The sequence below is a fragment of the Eubalaena glacialis genome, chromosome 13, assembly GCF_028564815.1.
Source record: "Eubalaena glacialis isolate mEubGla1 chromosome 13, mEubGla1.1.hap2.+ XY, whole genome shotgun sequence".
Taxonomy (NCBI): Eukaryota; Metazoa; Chordata; class Mammalia; order Artiodactyla; family Balaenidae; genus Eubalaena; species Eubalaena glacialis.
The window spans coordinates 92,804,199-92,824,184 of NC_083728.1; the positions used below are offsets into that span (position 1 = coordinate 92,804,199).

At 46.1% G+C, this 19,986-nt stretch overlaps 1 protein-coding gene across 2 annotated transcripts in view; it reads left to right on the plus strand.

Annotated features, from left to right (window-relative positions):
* Window positions 1–19,986, plus strand: part of CARD11 (caspase recruitment domain family member 11) — a 108,495-nt gene that overhangs the window by 57,613 nt on the left and 30,896 nt on the right. For both annotated transcript variants that reach the window (XM_061207991.1, XM_061207990.1), the window contains exon 2: window positions 12,975–13,096. In XM_061207991.1, coding sequence (XP_061063974.1) covers window positions 13,090–13,096 — 7 coding nt within the window. In that variant the 5' untranslated portion in view covers window positions 12,975–13,089. The remainder of the gene's footprint in view (window positions 1–12,974; window positions 13,097–19,986) is intronic.

The window sequence follows — 19,986 nt, forward strand, 5'->3', positions numbered from 1 at the left end:
CCCAACCTCTAAGCCTCGCCCCACCTCCCTCTGCTGCCCCCTCTTCTCTCTCGCCGTTTCCTGGACACCGAGGCCCTCAGGAGCCTCTCGCCGGATTCCCAGTCTTCCGGAACCGCCGGCGGAGAAAGACGCGACGAGCACGTGACTCCCCGACTCCCCTCCCCGCCGGGGTGTCCCCTCCCCCCGGCCGCGATTTCCTGACTTATTCATCAGAATTGATGGTTTGAAGGGTTCGGGTTAGTCTTGGTTGGCGACCCATCGTAGCTGTTTTTATTGACGCGATGTGATTTGATTTGAGGTGACATTTGCATAACAAAATTCACCGTTTTAAAGTGAACAGTTCCTTGGTATTTGGCACATTCAGTGTCGTGCAGCTGCCACTTCTGTCTAGTTCCAAACCATTCTCGTCACCCCCAAATAAAACCCCATACCCGTCAGCGGTCACCCCCTCCGTTCCTCCACCGCAGGCCCTGGCCACCGCCAGTCGGTGGATTTGTGTCTGCGTGGATTTCCTTGTTCGGCACATGTCGTATCAACGGAATCCTACAATACATGGCCTTTGGAGTCTGGCTTCTCTCGCTCAGCATAATGCTTTCGATGTTTTCTTCCGTGTTGCAGCGTGGGTCAGTACTTCGTTCCTTTTTTACGGCCTAATAGTATTCCACTGTGTGTAGAATATGTCTTTGTGTTTACGGTCTCTGGTGCCGAGGGTTCGCGGCTGGCAGGACTGGCATGGGGGCTGGGCAGAGGGACGTGGGAGAAGCGGGAACTTGGCCCGTGGCCCCCGCCCACCCCCAGGGCGGTTCCGTCCCGTGGCCGTGACAGCTCCGAGCCGCCCCCTTGAGGGGCACAGGGGAGGAAGGTGCAGCTCTGGCCAGCCTTCCCGAGCTGCGGTTCGGCTCTGCTCCTGAGGACATTGTAACGGTTAATTACAGCCAGCCCTTGATTATCCGAAGGGGCAGCCCATTGAAATGTGGGGCCGCAGGGGTGGAAGCAAGGGAGGGGGCCCCGTTCCGTGAGAGAGCCGTGTGTTTCAGAGTTAATTTTGAGTAGGGAGACCCTTTCTGAGTCTCTCTTCCACCTCCTCCCTCTCCCTCTCCCTCTCCTCCCTCTCCCAAGCCTGCCGCTTAATCGAACGCGCAAGCCTGTTTCGCTCCCAACGTAGCGGATGCTCCACGAGTTCGTTAGAACTAGCCTACTCCCTTGCCATCTCTTTGGCAGAGCATCTCAGGATAGAAAATCTGGTTTGGATTTCACTTCCCTCGCAGGGAAACGCTTGTTGTTGTAATAGCAGTGGCAAAGAGATCACTGTATTCTTCTAAAAATGCCTCCAGTAAGTGAGGATGTTGCCGCAAGACGCAGAGACGAAGGGGAAATAGAAAAAATCGGGCGTCTGGAGCCGCCCCAGGCTGGGCCATGGGTCCCAGAAGGATTGGGAGACGGTCGTTGTCGCTATTCGCATCTTCCCTGTGAGTCCTTTTCCGAACCCGCGGGTGTGCTGGGTAGTGAGGCGCCTCTCTTGTTTTCCTGCCCAGTTAAAAACTAAAACTCGCTGCTGTGTCCTGCAGTTTTCCATCACCAGCGTCTTGATTGTCCGTTCCCTGCCGGGAAGCAGGGCCGCGCGGTCTGGAGTCGTCCTAGCTGAGGTGCCAGCGCACCCCGCGATCTCGTGGAGGGCAGGCCCGCCAGCTCTTCGCCCCCCAGCAGCCTCGTCTTAGATCTGCCTGCTCCGTCCGCCGGGGGTTTTGTTCCTGAGTCACTCTGTGCCCTCCTCAGGTCTGGAGCCAGTGCCCACTGGGTGTCAGGCAGCCATGGCACAGCAGGCCTGTGCCTGAGGTCCAGCAGTGTTTCTTCTGAAGGTCCGCTGGGGACGCGGTTTCTGTAAACTTCCTGTCACCTCCCACAGTGAGGGGTGACGCGTGAGGCCGACTCCCCAAAATGCCGGCTGGTGTCGGGTTATCCATTTTCAAAGAATTAGGATTCCACAAACGGAACCCCAGCGCCCCAGTGGCTAGAACTGGGTCTCCTTGAAAATGCAGCAGGTGCTTCAGACTCCAGAAGTGCCCCACGGAAGAAGCACATTGCAAAAAACCAGTGGTTGCCATAACGCTGACGCGATGTGTTGGGGAGAGTGAAGGCAGGTGGAGGGTTCTCCCCAACAGAATGGAGGACCCGCGCGGGCGTTTCTGCGTTTCACCCGGTAGAGATGGTTCATGACAAGATGGCTCTGTCCCTGCCGGTTAGAGGCTGGAGGGATGGGTGTTCTATTTTATTTACTTATTATTTTACTGGAGTGTGGTTGCTTTACAATGTGTTAGTTGTGTTAGTTTCAGGCGTACAGCAGAGTGAATCAGTCATACACATACGTGTATCCACTCTTTTTTAGGTTCTTTTCCCGTACAGGCCATTACAGGGTATTGAGTAGAGTTTCCTGTGCTCTCCAGTAGGTCCTTATTAGTTATCTGTTTTATATGTAGTAGTGTGTATATGTCAAACCCAGTCTCCCAGTTTATCCCTCCCCTCCCACCCCCTGGTAACCATGAGTTTGTTTTCTACATCTGTAACTCTATTTCTGTTTTGTAGATAAGTTCATTTGTACCCTTTTTTTTAGATTCCCCATGTAAGCGATATCATATGGTATTTGTCTTTCTCTGTCTGAGGGATGGGTATTCTAGACTTCCAACCCACGACTGACTGAGACTACAAGACAGATTGGCGCTTAGATCTGAATTGCAGGCACAGCAAAACCAGTTGGGTATGACTGAAGGGCATACGATCCTGTCAGCCAGCTGTCATGTGAAAACCCTCCCCACAGCGGCCGAGAGAAAGGTCTCATCCACTGAAGAGAGGAAACTATAACAAGAGAGCCAGCACTTATCCATTGGAAATCAATCACTTTATAAATATTAAACGCCTATATGTGAAAGATACTTGCTAGACCACGGGGCGTACAAGGAAGCAGGAGATGGTCCCGCCCGGAGGATCTTAAGCAACATGGTAGACAGATGCTCACAACACCAGGTGGGAGAGTTGCAAATCAGAAGCCCAGACAGAAGGGTTGAGGACAGACCTTTATAAAGTTTTTCTCTAAAATCTGTTTGGTGTGGAGGTAATTATACAGAACGCCAAGGCAGAGACTTCTCTCCATCTTGAGTTTGCCATGGGCTTCCGAAAGGGTGGACTAAGTGATAATTGATTAAGTGCCTCCCTGTGTGCACTGCAGCAACCCTAAGATGTAGGTGCTCCGTGTCCAATTTTACAGAACAATAAATGGGGGCTCAGAGAGGTTAAGCAATGTGCTCGAGGCCACACAGCTGAAAAATGACAGGATCCAGGACCATATCCTTTCCTCTAGAAGACAGGGTAGCAGAAGCTGCTGGTTTTCTCTCTTGATGCAAAGATTTTTTGGTTTGATTCTTTTTGTTTGATTAGAGTAGAATTCCTGCAGTCCTTCTCCCACAGCCCCCATCTTTTTTTTTCACGGGGGAGTGGGGAAATCCATGTCACTTCCCACCCACAAACACAATGTATTTTAACCTCTGGAGGGCAGGAGTTACATCTTGTTGGTGGGGGGTGTGGGGGGGTGCTTCACTTGGAACCTCAGTCCCCCAACTCTCTAAGCCGACAGCGGAAGGAGTCTTCACAGAATCACTCTCCCCCAGCCTTCACCACCTCCTGCTTTGCTTTCTTCTGCTGCCCGGAAATCTGCCCAGGGGACTGAGGTCTGAGAAAGTACAGTTCTGACCTCAAGCCTTGCACACCTCGGGGTGTTCGCGGAAGTCTGAGATCTACATAAAAGCCTGGTCTGCTGCTTCCTGCACCGGCGTTTTGACCGGCCCCAAAGGCTTTTCTAGAAAGAGGCTCTGGCAGCCCCGTGCAGCCAGGGACAGCCAGAGCCTCAGGCCTCCTCCTTGGCTTCCCTGCTGCGGCCGGGGTGACCTCCCTGATTTCAGCAGTTGGTATTCTCCCCGGATGGTGATGGGAGAATCAGAAACACCCCACCCTCCAACACGACCACGCTGTGCCCACATAAGAAAACCTGGAATGTGCCTTTTTCTAGATACTAGCCTAGTTGACTGAAGTCATCGGCAGCATTGTGTTCAAACACATGGCAATGTGTTTAGGAGTATTACTGTGTTTACCTGTCCCCGTGACATTTCAAAAAATAGACGGCCCCACGACTAGAAATGCGTTTTAAATTGATCGCCATATCGATCCTAAGTAGATTTTCAGTGTGTCTTATAAACGCAGAAGGGAGAGAGCTTGTTCTGTGTGCAGCCTGCTCGCCCCGAGGCCTCAAAGGATGCAGCTCTGGGCCCTGGAGATAACTCCGTCTGAGCTGCAGGGGGTAACTCGACCGACCTGCATTCCCCAGCCCTCCCCCAGCGCGCTGCACTGTGCCTCTGATTTGCATTCTCAGAGCTAATGCTCACCTTTAAAATAAGGGCCAGGCCCGGCTGTGGTCCAGGCTCCTCATCCTTCTTTCCCTTCTTCACCAATCACTGCTCCCATCTTTCTGTCACCTCTTCTTCCGATGAATCTGAGAGGCTTTCTTACCTTTGTTCCTTCAAGTTTCTTTCTCTGCCTCCTTTGCTCTGCTCTGAACATCCCTAAATGTGTCACTTGTGTCTTATCCTCACTTGTCCTTATTTTCTTTTCTCCTGAACCTTCTCATAGTCTCTTTCTTTTTCTTACACTTCTGTCGTTCTCTGCTAGTAATGCTTGTTGAAGCCAGTGGATGGATGGGTGGATGGGTGTGTGGATGGATGGATGGATGGGTGGGTGGATGGATGGATGGATGGGTGGGTGGGTGGATGGATGGATGGGTGTGTGGGTGGATGGGTGGATGGGTGTGTGGATGGATGGATGGATGGGTGGGTGGATGGGTGGATGGGTGTGTGGATGGATGGATGGATGGGTGGGTGGATGGATGGGTAGGTGGGTGGATGGGTGGGTGGGTGGGTGGATGGATGAGTGGGTGGATGGGTGGATGGATGGATGGATGAGTGGGTGGATGGGTGGATGGATGGCTGAATGAGTGAGGCTCCCACTCTCCTGCTTCAAGTCTACTCTGACGTGTCCTCGTTACCAGACTCTGCAGACATGCCCCCATAGACGTCCAACGGCCTTGGGCCCCCGCCTGGTTTCCTTTTTTACCCCTGTCCCAGGCTCCCATGGGATTCCTGTGCAGCCAAGCGAGACAAGCAGGAGATAAAGAGGGAGGTTTAAGTCTGCACGTGGCTCCCACAGAAACTTCCAACTCTCATTCTTGGCTGCTCTAGGAGTGGGCTTCTTATTTGATGATGCTGGTGACCTTTCCTACGAAATGCAAGGACCCAACCTTTTCATTTAGAAGATTCTCGGGGCCGCTGGGCTCACCCCACACTCACGTGCCAGCCCCCAAACTCCCAGGAGCAGGACTTTGTGTCAGTGCCCACGTTTAGGGCTGTGCCTGCCCCATGTCCAGTTTTGTCCCTTCCAAACTGCCCCACCCAGACCCCAACCCAGAAAGGAACTCATGGTTTCCACCCACCTCTCCTGTGCTAGAATTTAGCTTAGATGAAGCCAGCGGTCTCTCTTTGAAAGCACAGAGGGCTCCAGAATTGGAACCAACTGGTGGTCTCGGTGACTTGACAGCCCCCATGGCCAAGGCGGGCTTGCTGACCAGGCCTGGAAGGCACCCGCAGGAGAAAACAGTGTTTCATTACCATCAGGGCTGGCCCGGAGCAAAGCTGCCCTTCCGGGAGTGAAAGAGGGTGACCTCACGCTGGGCTTTGAGTTTGGCCAGGGGGTGTCCAGCCACGGCTCACGGAGACCATCAGAGCTGTCAGTTTGCTGTGTGCGCAGCTCTGGAATCTAGACGGAGCGAATGCTTGTAAAGAGCCAATGTGATAAACTGATACACATTTCAGAACAATTTAAGTCTGTCATTCCTAATTCTGCTTTTCACAAAAGCTTCTCTGCAGTAGTGGTAGAAAAATGAGAGCTGGAGGGGGGGAGAGGGGGGAGCAATATCCTTTGGTCGTGCACGAGGTGTACGCCCTTCCAAACTTCTCTGCCCTGATGGGTGCAAGTCAGAAGCCACTACAGGACATGTCTGGATATGTGGCAGGGCCTGGGGAGGGGGAGGGCTGGTGTTTGCCATGTCCCCCAACCACCCCCAAATCCTGACTACCCATAGATGCTTCCTCTTTTCCCAAAAGCTATCAAGTTGTGACATTTTCATGCCACAGAAGCCATTGGCCCTTTGCCCGGGTCCCCTGGAAGTGGATGGGTGGAGCACCTTGAGGAGTGTCAGGTGGAAATATTACCTGGTGGCCTGGTGCCCAAGGAGATGTGGTGGGCAGTGCCCTAGGCTGAGGGGCAGGACATGCCTCGGATGATGGCTGAGAAGTTTGGCTGTAACTCGAGTTGGTGGGGGGGGTGGTGCATGTGGAATAAAGAGGAGTAAAGAGAAGAGGTGGATTCCAGTGGATGTGATGGAGGCTGGAGACGTGACCAGAGATTGGCTGAAAAGTGAGGGGCACGGCTCCGGATTTGAGGCAGGACCCAGCGGGCAGGATAAATCATCCGGCGTATGCGTTGGACAATGGTGTGGTGTTAGTTATCACTTCCTGGGCAGTGCCCCATCTCCCTCGGAGTCACGCTGTTTGTTTCTGTCCCCTGCAGGCCTTTGTACATGGGCAGTACTTAGTCCTTATGGATTGCTTACTCTGGTTTTGTGTCTAGAAAAAAAGGAACAGGAACAAATAGATAAGGAAGTTGCTCAGATTGTAGGGCTTACGAGTGTGTGGCTGGGACCAATGTGATTTTCTCAAAAGGCTTAGATCTTGTTTGTAATGTGTATCTGCTGGGATGATTTTTGGCTGCAAGTTATAGAAACAAAATCACAGTTTTATACATACTAGGGATTTTATTCTTCTCCTGAACCAAGAACTCAAAGGTTAGCTTGGTCCCAAAGTCCGTGAAGCATCCTATGCAGCCATACTTAGAGTGTGGACTTTGTCTTCATGCTCACAAGATTGCTGCTCTTCTTCCAAGCATTGCATCCACATTCCATGTTGGAAGACAGGGAGAAACAAAAGGTGCTTCTCACCTGATTCCTCCTCCTCTACAGACCCTTCCTAGATGTCTCACCCAGAAACTTTCACTTACATCTCATTGGCCAGAATTGTGTCACACACCCACAATTCTAGCTGCAAGGGAGGCTAGAAATACAGTTTTGTTTTTTTTTTTTAAGGTGGGTACAGTAATGCTCCAAACAAAATTGGGGCTCTGTTGATAAGTAAGAGAGAATGGATATTGGGTCGGCAGCTGGCAGTGTCTGCCACTACACTGTGAATTTAAAATGATAATTGCTGCTTTCAAAATATGTATCAGCGAAGCTCTCCTGATTACTATACACATGTTAATTCATGGAAAATATTATCATCTCAATATTTCAGTTGAATGAGCTGAGATAGACAGAGGTTAAAAAGTTAACGAGTTCCAGAGAAGAATTTTGCAGGAGGAATTTTCTAGCTGCTTCTCTAAGTGCCCTTTTTGTAGGAATGAAACGGATTGTAGGGCAGGAGACACACAGGAAGGGCTGCATCTGGTTCTTTCCCACTAAGCTTTCATTTCAGAGCTGTAAACACAGTAGACATTGCTGGTGTGTACCAGCGTCTCCAGCCTGTTCTCACAGGCAGTAGATCATCCTTCTCAATAATTTTTCACCCGTTTTTATGCCAGAAGTCCTTTCAATTAAGTGGAGGTTTCATTGGAATAATTAAACCCTCCATCTCAAGCCTCTCACTCCAATCATCCAGACAGATCAATTAACCAGAGACGCATTTATCTAACTGATGGTTGACCCCCTTCTCATTCCAGAGCTTTTGCGCTGGGGCAGCCCGCGGAGAGGAGAGATGTCTGTCCCATAGAGACAGCTCATTTCCAAAGGGCTTGGCACTCCCTGGATCTGAAGTCATTGCAGCCTCCTTGTTTATTTTATTCAGGTTTTGACTTTTATTTATTCACCCAACAAATATATATTGAGCACCTCCTAAGAGTCAGACCCCGTGCTGAATTTTACCCGGGAGGTGGGAGTGAGGGGGGGATGCAAAGATGAAGCAGACACGTGACAGGCAGCTGAACCCCTCTGAACCCATTTCCTCTTCCATAAATTGGGGATAGTAGTGGTATCTACCTCATAGGGTTGTTGTAGTAAACGAGATAATCCACATGGAGCATTTAGCCCAGTGTCTGCTTATAGCAGCTACCATGTCCCTTTTCCTAGACAGCTATTAGAGGATATGCTCCAGCAAAATGAGGGAATAAAGCAAAAAAAGAGAAAGATATGGAGCCCAGGAAGCAAGGAATCTGATTAGTTAGATTAGATGCTATGCTTCGTCAGTGTTAGCTGTGATGATGGCGAGTTTTAGACCAGGTGATGCTGAGTCAGTGAGGGTTGACTTGGAATCTCTGCTCTGCCACTTAGTGGCTGTGGGATCTCACCCTGTTATTTAACTCTCTGATCTGACCTCCTCGTCATAAAATGGGAATCCTAAAACCGACCTTGTCAGGCTCCTGTGAGTGTTAAGCGAGGCAGCATCTGTGACGTGCCCAGCACATAGTCAGCGCTTCTGGTTTAGGAAGGGGTGAGCTGTCTGACAAGTTTTACAAAAAGTAGAATATAGTACGTGTTCAGAGAATGGAGGTAACTGATTGATTCTTTATACTGAAATGCCTTAAATGGTTCCAACTCTTGACATAGGTAATTTTTTTTTTTACCATGATAATACATACGTCATGCAGAGATAAAAAGTAAAGTAGGCTTGTCACGAAAAACATCCATCCCCAGCCCTGATCCCCAGAGGCAGCTACTTCTCTTTTTCTCCATGTCGTTTTCTTCTGTTATTTACCTCCTTATTTCTAAATAATATGCTAACGTTGCTATTTATCGATATGTCGGTTTTAAGACATTATTTATTGACACGCCTTTAGGTGGATGATAATTTAGCTCCCTTTTCCTAGTTCCCCACTCCATGCACTTCGCCCCCCCCCCCCGCCATCATCTCGGTACATTTAGATCAGTTTTACCTGTTACATTATCGTGACCAGGTAAATATTGCTCGTGTTGAGACAAGTTGTATGCCGAGATTATGTTTCCTTTCCTATCTTTTTGTTTTTTCCAAAGTTAATATTGCCTCTCTTTTTTTTTCACTTGCTGAGGTTTTTTTTTAATGTACCTATCCTCAATTTTTTTCTTTCTGACTCTTAGACGTGTCATTTGCCTAATAATAATATTTCCTAAATTATGAAATATATCAGATAATGGTTCGTTATTTTCCCCCTGGCAGTCTGCATCTAGTGGGCCCTCCATGATCCTGCCAGAATCTTGGCCAGCTACTTCTTACTGCATCCCTCTCATCCTGCAACTTTCCTTGCTGCTCTGTTTCCTGGCCTTCATACCTTCTTCTTTCTTGTTTTATTCCCTCATTTTACTGGAGCATAGCCTGCAGTAGCTTCCTAAGAAAGGGTGCGTGGGATCGAAATGTTTAGAGTCCTCACCTTTCTGAAAATAGCATCATTCTCTTTTCACACGTAATAGTTTGGGTAGGTATAGGATCCTAGGTTTAGAAGTATCTTCCATTGGAAATGTGAAGGCATCACCCAGCTTCCAGCATTACTATTGAAAGATCTGATGCCAAACTTACTTCTCGTCCTTTGCACATGACCTGATACTTTCTCCCAGGAGGATTTTAGGGTCTTCTCTTATTCCTTGGTGCCCTGAAATTTCAGAATGATATTCTGAGAAGGTTATTTTCCACTGAGTGTGCTGAGCACTCAAAGGACCCTTTAAAACTGAACACTCGGGACTTTTCCTGGTGGCGCAGTGGATAAGACTCCGCGCTCCCAATGCAGGGGGCCCTGTTTCGATCCCTGGTCAGGGAACTAGATCCCACATGCATGCCACAACTAAGAGTTCACATGCCACAACTAAGGAGCCCTGGAGCCTCAACTAAGGAGCCCACGTGCTGCAACTAAGGAGCCCGCCTGCCACAACTAAGACCTGATGCAACTAAATAAATATTTTTAAAAATAATAATAATAAATAAAAAATAAATAAAACTGAAGACTCATGTTTTTACATTTGGAGAACCCTCTAATACTATTTTCTCTGATAATTTCATCCTATAATTGATATTGTATCCCCACAAGATATACAGGAAAGGAAGCATAACTTCTGCATGATTTCTATTTATTGGATATTAGACCTTCTGAATTGACTTCATTTCCCTCCTTTCTTATTTTCCGTCTCTTAACTTTTTGTTAACTTTCAGGGCGATTTCCTCAACTTTATCTTCCAAACTTTCTATCAATTATAAACTTCAGCTACTTTATTTTAATCATGAAGAACTCTTTCTTGTCCTTTGCTCCCTTGTCAAAGCACCCTACTCTTGTCTTATGACTGCAATATCTTATCTAATTTCTTAATGGATTTTAATTATTGGATTGTGTTTTTTCCGTTTTCTCTTATTCTGTGCACTGTCTGCTTCCTGCCGTTTCCCTGTATCAGTTTTTCTCTTTCGATCTCTTCCTTTCATGTGGAGACTTTGCTTAAACATTAAGTGCCCCTTGCCTCTCTGTTTATTCTTATGTGGGAGGGAACAAAAACTGTGCATGCAAGTTCTGCTTGCATAATGGGCTTCCCTGGAGCGTGACTAATCACTGGCTGACTGTGCTTGAATAACACCAATGACGGGGAGCTCATAACTCACCAAGCAATTGACTCCTCTTGAGAAGCAGGAGTTATTCTTTTGAACCCTGAGCCAATATCTGCCATCTTAGAACTTGGTTTTAGTTCTGTCTTAAGTTTGTGTGTTAAAGTGATATTTCAGGGAGATTTTGTACATCCACTTTCTGGTTAGAGTCATTTAAAAGGTAAACTCTTTAACAAAAAGGCAATTCTAGGGGCTGTGTGGTAGTGATTAAGTCCAAATCCAGCCTTCCATGCTAATCATATGACTTTGAAGCTCTCCCGGGTTTGATTTTCTTGGCTATACTGTGATGATGATGGTGATGACAGTGATGATGATGGTGGTGGTGGTGATAAAACCACCTGTCTCAAAGAGTTCTTGAGCAGTTAGGCTTAGCCAAGTGCCTGGCAGACTAAGTCGTCTATAAACACAGGGATGATGTTTCCACCAGTTGAATGTCGTACCTATGAGTCAATCGCTCAGGAGACTTAGCCGATACATTTTCCCCGACCTTAGGACCAGGTTTTCGAGGGTGAACTCAAAATTCAAAGGGCAGAAATAGAAAGTTCAGCCTCATTACTGGGTGTCTTGTGCCTCAGTTTCCCCAAACTACATTGACACATCATCGGATAGTACAAACCTGCTTTCCCTTTCCTGCAATTAAAACCTCTCCTACTATGAATTTTCTTAAAGCTTTTTCTTCTGATTATAAAAGAGGAAAAATGCAAATGCATTCTTCTTTGTTTAATGCAAATACAGAGAAGTATCATTTCCCTGGGCCTCCCTGGGCCTTGGTTTGTTGGGCTGAGGACGGCCCTGCCGATCTTGGCTAGGGCACCTGGCCTGCCCGTAGATTTCCTGCTCCCCCAGCCCTCCCCCGGGGCCCCACAGCCGAGGAGACCAAGGAGACAGTGTCCTCCAGGGAAGCATGTCGCCGCCACCTCCGCAGGGCTGAGGGTCTGAGACAGCTGACTCCGATCCAAGCTGACACCCAACAAGAAGAGCTGCTGTCAGCCCTGGGAGATCTGGTGTCATCTATGATTAATCCTCGAAGCCAAAACCCAACAAGTTTCTGATTAAACGATGGCGTCCCAGGGTCCCCGTCACCCCGAGTGGAGCTGTGGGTTTGGAGCAGCTGTCTGGAGCCCCCACCAAGGGACCCTGGCAGCTGCCAAGACAGGTGTCGGGGACTTCCCTGGTGGTGCAGTGGTTAAGAATCCGCCTGCCAATGCAGGGCACACGGGTTCGAGCCCTGGTCTGGGAAGATCCCACATGCCGCGGAGCAACTAAGCACGTGCCCCACAGCTACTGAGCCTGCGCTCTAGGGCCCGCGAGCCGCAACTACTGAGCCCGTGAGCCACGACTACTGAATCCCACACACCTAGAGCCTGTGCTCTGCAACAAGAGAAGCCACCACAATGAGAAGCCCGTGCACCGCAACGAAGAGTAGCCCCCGCTCGCCGCAACTAGAGAAAGCCCGCAGCAGCGAAGACCCAACGCAGCCAAAAATAATAAATAAATAAATAAATAAAATTGCCATCTCTCAAACCACTAAAAAAAAAAAAAGTTTTAAAAAAAGAAGACCGGTGTTGGCCCCTCCTCACCTTCTCAGGATCTGCGCCTCCCCCTCCCCCTGCCCCCTCCTCTACCGCCCTTTCTCCAGAAGGAGAGCCGGCCCTTTCCCTCAAAACCGCAGCCCCAGCCGGGCTCCTGGAGCGACTGGCTGGGCATGACGGCCTTGTCGGTCACCATAAGGAACACCGCCCTGGGCAAGTGACGGCGCGTTCCTGCCCAAAGCCACGGCGAGCAGCGCTGAGACGTCATTCACGGTGAAGGGAACGCTTCTGGACTCAGGAGTGTGGTTTGCTGCTTTTGACCTGATGAATTAGTAGCTGATTAGAATCTCTCCACTCTGCAGATGCTTCTATCAAAGACTTCTAACGAGCTTCCACCCGGCCACGAGCAGCCCCACAGTTACCATGGGGCCTTCTCTCCACTCCCAGAGTCTTGGGACCTGGGGCCAGTGGCCTTCCCGCTGTCCATCGGTGGGAACAAAAGCCCTTCTCCCCCAGCAGCTCCAGGCCGTGGTCCACTGCGTCCCCGTCACCTGAAGAGATGCGGGCCCTGGGATCGTGTGGCCTTTGCTTCCAAAGCAGCGGGCCCCTTCGCTGCTTGAATGGTCTCTCTCTCCAACCTGTGGCCTTGTTTCAAGTCATATTATCTTTCCTCTTACAGATCCTGCCCATCACACCTCCACATCCAGAAGGAAACTGGCTCAGGGAAGGACCAGCCCCAGCCAGAAGGAGTAAAAGGAATAAAAGTCACCTCCTGTCTATTGAGTGCCGACTCTATGCCAGGTACTTCACGTGTGTCTCCTTTATGTAAAATAAATAGAAAGCGAGGTTACCTGAGACTTGCCAGGGGAGCGGGGAGGGGAGGGTTCCAGGCAGAGGGAGGTGCAGGAAGCAGGTTCTGAGCAAGCGGGCACCTGGTGGAGAATCAGAGACCGTCAGGCGAGATGCGACCGTGGGGGCTGGCGTGGGGGTCAGCTCGGAGGTCAAGACGGAGATGCTGAACTGTATCATAGCAGCAGCAGGGGCCACACGGTCCATGTTTCCAATGAATGGCGGAGGGACGTGAGACCAGCAGCTGCCATGGAGTTTGTCCACGGGCAGGTAGCCTCCTTGGCCTGTAAAAACTTGAGCAAAATAGCCCTTCCTGTAGAATGTGGCCCAGGAGCCTTGAACCTGCTTTTTCTGGCTGTGTGTAGAAAGACAGATGTGGTCTAGGGTTTGCCTCAAGACCAAGCCAGACCCTGTTGAGGGTACTGTCCGAGTTGCCATCAGCTCTGGCTACAGTTGAGGGGAGGGAGGACTGTCCAGCCTGATAGGCTGTTAAAGCTCAGGGCCTCGGTGTCTAAGAGTGTGTTTCCGAGCAGATGTTTCATCCAGGTTCCTCCAGGTGATGGGGCCGAGTCAGGCTGAGTTACAGGAATACATTTGAAATTGTGGTCAAGGTGGTTTTTTTTTCTTTTGAGCCTAGCTACACTATCCAGAGTTCCTGCCCATGAAGTATTTCATACGTATTTATACACACACACACATAAAAATGTATACGGGTATCTATGAAACAAAGAACAGTAAAATGGACACGCGTGTCCCCAGCTGAAGCAGTATTTCCAGGATCACCCAGGTCACCTATGTGTCCCTCCACGTCACAGCCGTCCTGCTGCCCTCACCCTTCTGACGTTTATCAGACCCTTGCTCTTCAGTACAGCTTTGCAGTATATCCTCAACCATATAGCTGAGTTGCGTATGTTTGGGAAATTTCGTGGGCGCTCCCCTATCGCACGTAATCTTTCGCGACTTGCTTTTACACTCAGCGTCACCTCCCCGAGGTCCGTCCGTGTTGACGCATGAAGCCGTAGTTCTTTTCCCCTGCCCTGCTGTAGGGTACGCCATCGTTGAATACGCACAATATTTACCCCCTCTACTTGTGTCGGGACGTCTGTATGGCATCCAGGTTTTTTGGATACACGATGCCTCTGTTGAATATTCATGCACGAGTCTCCAGCTCAAATTAATGGGGAGGTTCTTGAAGGTCTGTAGCAAGGACCAGACATCACACGTGGCCAAGGCTTACAGGGCTGGGAAGTAGAGTCATATGCCCAGAGAGAGGGCTCTTGCCACTTCTCAGGGGCCCTCGGGGGTCTCACTGCAGCTCCGCCTGGCAGACCAGCTCCCTCCGCCTCCATAGCCTCGACCTGCCTGGGGCTCTGCTTTACTGTGGCCAAGTTCTAGCCTCCACTGTGGCCACCCTGATGCCACCTCCTAGCTAATTCCCCACAGCACATTCACCCGCCCCACTGTCTCTTTGGCCCATAGGAAATTCCCAGGTCAAGGGATTGGGCTAGTGCAACCAGCCTCGGGATTGGTCCTCTTTGGAGCAGGTCAGTCGGCTGTGGCTGGAGGGTTTATTTGGTACAAACAGGGTATCAGGGCTGTGGCCATCTGAGGACGTGAACAGGAAGGCAGATATTAGATATTGGCGTATCTATTTCCCTAGACTTGGCTGTCATCTTTGTTCATTTTTCTTTTTCTCCTTTTTCAAACTATACACATAATACGTTGACACGTGTGTGTGTTGTAAACACTAAAACAGTATAGGTAACGTCCAAGTCCTCCTGGCCAGTAACCTCAGAATTCCTCCCTCTTCTTAGATAGAATCAGTATAATCAGATCCTCTCAAACTTTTCTCCTCCCTCCTTCTTTCCCTCCCCTCCCCTCTCCCTATTTCTCTCTCCCCTTCTCTCTCTTTCTCACACACACACACACACACACACACCCCTACCTATATAATTACAGGCGTTGCATTACATGAATGATTTTATACTGTGTTGTGATATTTTTTCTGACACCAAATGTATAGTGTTTTCTTGACACCAAATACGTGTCATTTTTTCACACATCCACCAGTTCTCTGACACCAACTGGGTGTCCAGCAATCCAGTTCACTTCTGACACTAACTGTCCAGAGGCAGCAAAGATGCCACAGGCTGAGGGCTCAATCCCACAAGCCTGCCCCCGCCTCGGATGCCGGCCCCAAAGCCAGGGCCACCTGCCCTCTGCCTGAGCGGCTCTAAATCAGGGTCTCCCACAGCCTCCTCGCCAGGTGCAATAATTTGCTGGAATGGCTCACAGAACTCAGGAAAACACTATACTTATTATAACAGTCGATTTTAAAGGATACAAATGAAAACACATATGAGGAGGTCCGGAAGGGTCCCGAGCACAGGAGCCTCTGTCCCCATGGAGCTGAGATGAGCCACTCACCCAGCATGTGCTTGAATTCAGAAACTTGGAAGCTCTTCGCCCCCCATCGTTGAGGGATTTTCATCAAGGTGCTATTACCTGTGTGATTGATTAAATCATTCTCTGTTGGTGATTGAGTTCAATCTCTAGCCTCACTCACCTCCCCTGAGGCAGGAATGTGGGGCTGAAAGTTACAACCTTCTAATCATTTGCATGGTTCTTCTGGCATTCAGTTCCCATCCTAAAGCTACTAGGGGCCGCTTACCCAAGAGTTATCTTGTTACCATACAAAAAGCGTTCACACTCTTGTCACTCTGGAGATTACACTCCGTGCTGGGAACCCGGGGCAAAGACCAAATATATTTTTTAATTATACCACATGTATGTGTGTACGTATTTACTTTTTTATTTTTATTTTTTTAACATCTTTATTGGAGTATAATTGCTTTACAATGGTGCGTTAGTTTCTGCTTTATAACAAAGTGAATCAGCTATACATATACATATATCCCCATATCTCTTCCCTCTTGCGTCTCCCTCCCTCCCTTTTTTAAATAAACGATGTCTTGGGATCTTTTTATGTCACCACATCCTTTCAAAATGTTATTCTATAGTGCAAAAGGATCATGGAGTATCTGCTGAAGAATGTTTGGATTGTCTACATTTTTTTCCTATTATAAATAGTGCTAAATTTTCAAGTAAAAAACTGGGGGGAAATTAAATATCCATTATAGGGAAATGAAGAAATAAATTATGGTATATTCTTGCAATGGAATAATACATCCAAGAGTTAAAAATGAATAAACCAATAGAAATTAAGAGATTGCCAGATTAGATTGAAACGAGATCACATGTATACTATCTACAGGAGAAAAACCTTACATCTAAAGGTACAAAGAGGTTGAAAGTAAAAGGATGGAAATGTAGACTATGCTAAGAAGAATCATAAAAGAGCTAGAGTGGCTTATATCAGACAAAATAGACATTAAAACAAAAGTGTTACTAGAAATAAAGAAGAGATTTCATAATGATAAAAGTGTCAACCACCAGGAAGTTATAACAGTTATAAGTATAACCTAACCCAAACAACAGAGCCTCAAAATACATGAAGCAAAAACTGACAGAATTGAAGGGAGAAATGTAAAATTCAACAATAATAGATGGATGGAGATATTTAATACTCTACTTTCAATAATGGATAGAACAATAGACAGAAGATCAACAAGGAAATAGGAGACTTGGACTTGGACTTGTCTATAGTACATGCCACCTAACAGCAGAGTACGTACTCTTCTGAAGCACCCACCTGGAATGATCTCCATATGCTGGTCCATAAAACAAACTTCAGTAAGTTTAAAAGGATTGAAGTGATCCAAAGTATGTTTTCCAACCACAATGGAATTAAATTAAAAATCAATAACAGAAAGTAATTTGGGAAGTTAACAAATATGGGAAATTAAACATCGCACTTCTAAATAACCAATAGGTCAAAGAAATCACACAAGAAAATAGAATATTTACTTTGAGACAAACGGAAATGAAAATGCAACATACTGAAACTTAAGTGGTGTCACTAAAGCCGTGCTCAGAAGGGAATTTATAGCTATAAATGTTAATATCTTTAAAAGATCTCAAATCGGTAACCTAACCTTCCACTTTGAAACTAGAAAAAGAAGAGCAAACTAAAACTGAAGCAAGCATAAGGAAGGAAGTAATACTATTAGGACAAAAATAACTGAGTTAGAGAAGAGAAGAGCAATAGAGAAAATCAATGAAACCAAAAGTTGGTTCTTTGAAATTTCAACAAAATTGACAAACCCTTAGCTAGACTGACCAAGAGAAAAAGAGAGATGATCCAAATGACTAGAATCAGAAATAAAAGAAGGGACATTACTACCAACCTTACAGAAATAAAAGGCAAAATAAAAATAAAGGAATAATATGAACAGTTGTTGCCAATAAATTAGGTAACTTACATGAAATGGACAAATTCCTAGAAAGACACAAATTACTGAAACTTACTCAAGAAAAACAGGAACCTACAACAAGTAAAGAATTAGTAATCAAAAACCTAACTACCAGGAAAAGCCTTCCTTGGTGACCTCTACCAAACAAAAGACAAAAGCATGCCAATTCTTCATAAACTCTCCAAAAAAAATAGAAGAGGAAGAAATACTTCCCAATTTATTCTACGGGGCAAAATTTACCCTGATGTCAAAACCAGTCAGACATCACGAGGAAAGAAAACTACTGACTAACATCTCTCATAAGGTATGGATGCCAAAATGCTCAAAAATATACTAGCAAACCAAATCCAACAAGTCCATAATTAACTGGGAGTCATAGCAAGAATGCAAGGTTTGTTTAATACCTGAAAATTAATTAATGTAATATATTAATAGAATCAAAACTAAAAACTATATGGTAGTTGGATGCAGAAAAAGCATCTGACAAAATCAGACATCCTTTTGTGACAAAAATACTCAGGGAATTTCCTCAGCCTGATAAAGAACGTCTGAAACACACACACACTTAACCAGGTAACATCATACTTAACAGTGAAAACTGAATGTTTTTCCCCTGTGATCAAGAAAAGGATGTCCATTCTTGCCCCTTCTATGTAACATTGTGTTAGAAGTTCTAGCCTGGGAAATTAGAGGGGAAAAAAAGAGAGAAGGAAAGAAAAGAAAAGGCATCCAGATTGAAAAGACAAAAGTAAAACAATGTAATTGCAGATGACATTATCTTACATATAGGAAAATCATATAGAAAAAATCCTATCATAAGGAATCCACTAACAAACTATTAGAACTAATAAATGATTTCAGTAAGTTTGCTGGATGGAAGAGCAATATACAAAAGTCATTTATTGCATATCCATATGTTAACAATGAATTTTATTCAACAAATAAAATTAAGAATACAGTTCACATTTACAATGCCATCAAAAAGAATAAAATACTTAGGAATGAATTTAGCAAAAGAAGTGTACACTGAAAACTACAACACATTGCTGAAAGAAATTAAAGAAGATCTAAATTAATAGAAACACATCCCATATTCTTGGAGCATGACACTTAATTGTTAGGTAGTAATACTGTTCAAATTGATCTACATATTCAACAGATTCACTATCAAAATCCCAACTACTTTTTTTTGCAAGTATTGACTAGTTGATCCCTAAAATTCATATGGAATTGCAAGGGGACCTGAATAGCCAAAACAGTCTGAAATGGGAAGAACAAGGTTGGAAGACTCATACTTCCCAATTTCAAAACTTACTGCACATTTACAGTAATGAAGACAGTGTGGTACTGGCATAAGGATAGACATGTAGGTCAATGGAATAGAATTGAGAGTCCAGAAATGAACACTCACATTTATGGTAAATTGATTTTTGACAAAGGTGCCAAGACCATTCAATAGGGAAAGAAGAATCTTTTCAACAAATTGTGCTGGAACAACTGAATATCCACATGTAAAAACAGTTGGACCCTTACCTCACACCATACTCAAAAATTAATTCAAAATGCATCATAGGCCTAAATGTGAGAGCTAAAAGTATAAAACTCTTAGAAAAATAAATAGTAGTAAATTTTTATAACCTTGAATTAAGTAATGGTTTCTTAGATACACACCAAAAGCACAAGTGAAAAAAGAAATTGGACTACATCAAAATTAAAAACTTTTGTGCTACAAATAATACCTTTAAGAAAGTGAAAGGGTAACCAACAGAATAGGAGAAAATATGTGCAAATCATATATCTGACTTGTATCCAGAACACATAAAAATTCCATATTAAAGACAAAGATCCAATTTAAAACTGGGCAAAGGATTTGAATAGGCATTTCTCAATGCACAAATGGCCAATGTGCACATGAAAAGATGCTCAACATCATTAGTCAGTAGGGAAATACAAATCAAAACCACAATGAAATACCACTTCCCACCCATTCAGATGGCTGTACTAAAAAAGATGGACAAGAATAATTGTTGACAATTAGAACCTCATACATTGCTAGCAGGAATGTAAAATGGTGCAGCCACTTTGGGAAACAGTTTAGCAGTTCCTCAAAATGTTAAACATAGAGTTACCATATGGCTCATCCGTTCCATTTCTGCATATCTGCTCAAGGGAAATAAAAACATGTGTTGACAAAAAAATGTGTACATGAATCTTCATAGTAGCATAATTCATAATAACCAAACAACCCAAAGTCATCAATGGATGAATAAACAAGATGTGATATATCCATACAATGAAAAAGTATTACTCAATAAAAAGAAGTACTGAAACGTGCTACATACAACATGGATGAACCTTGAAAAGAAGCCAGTCACAAAAGACCACATGTTTTACAATCCCATTTAAGTGAAATGTCCAGAACAGGCAAGTCTATAGAGACAGAAAATAGACTAGTGGTTGCCTAAGGTT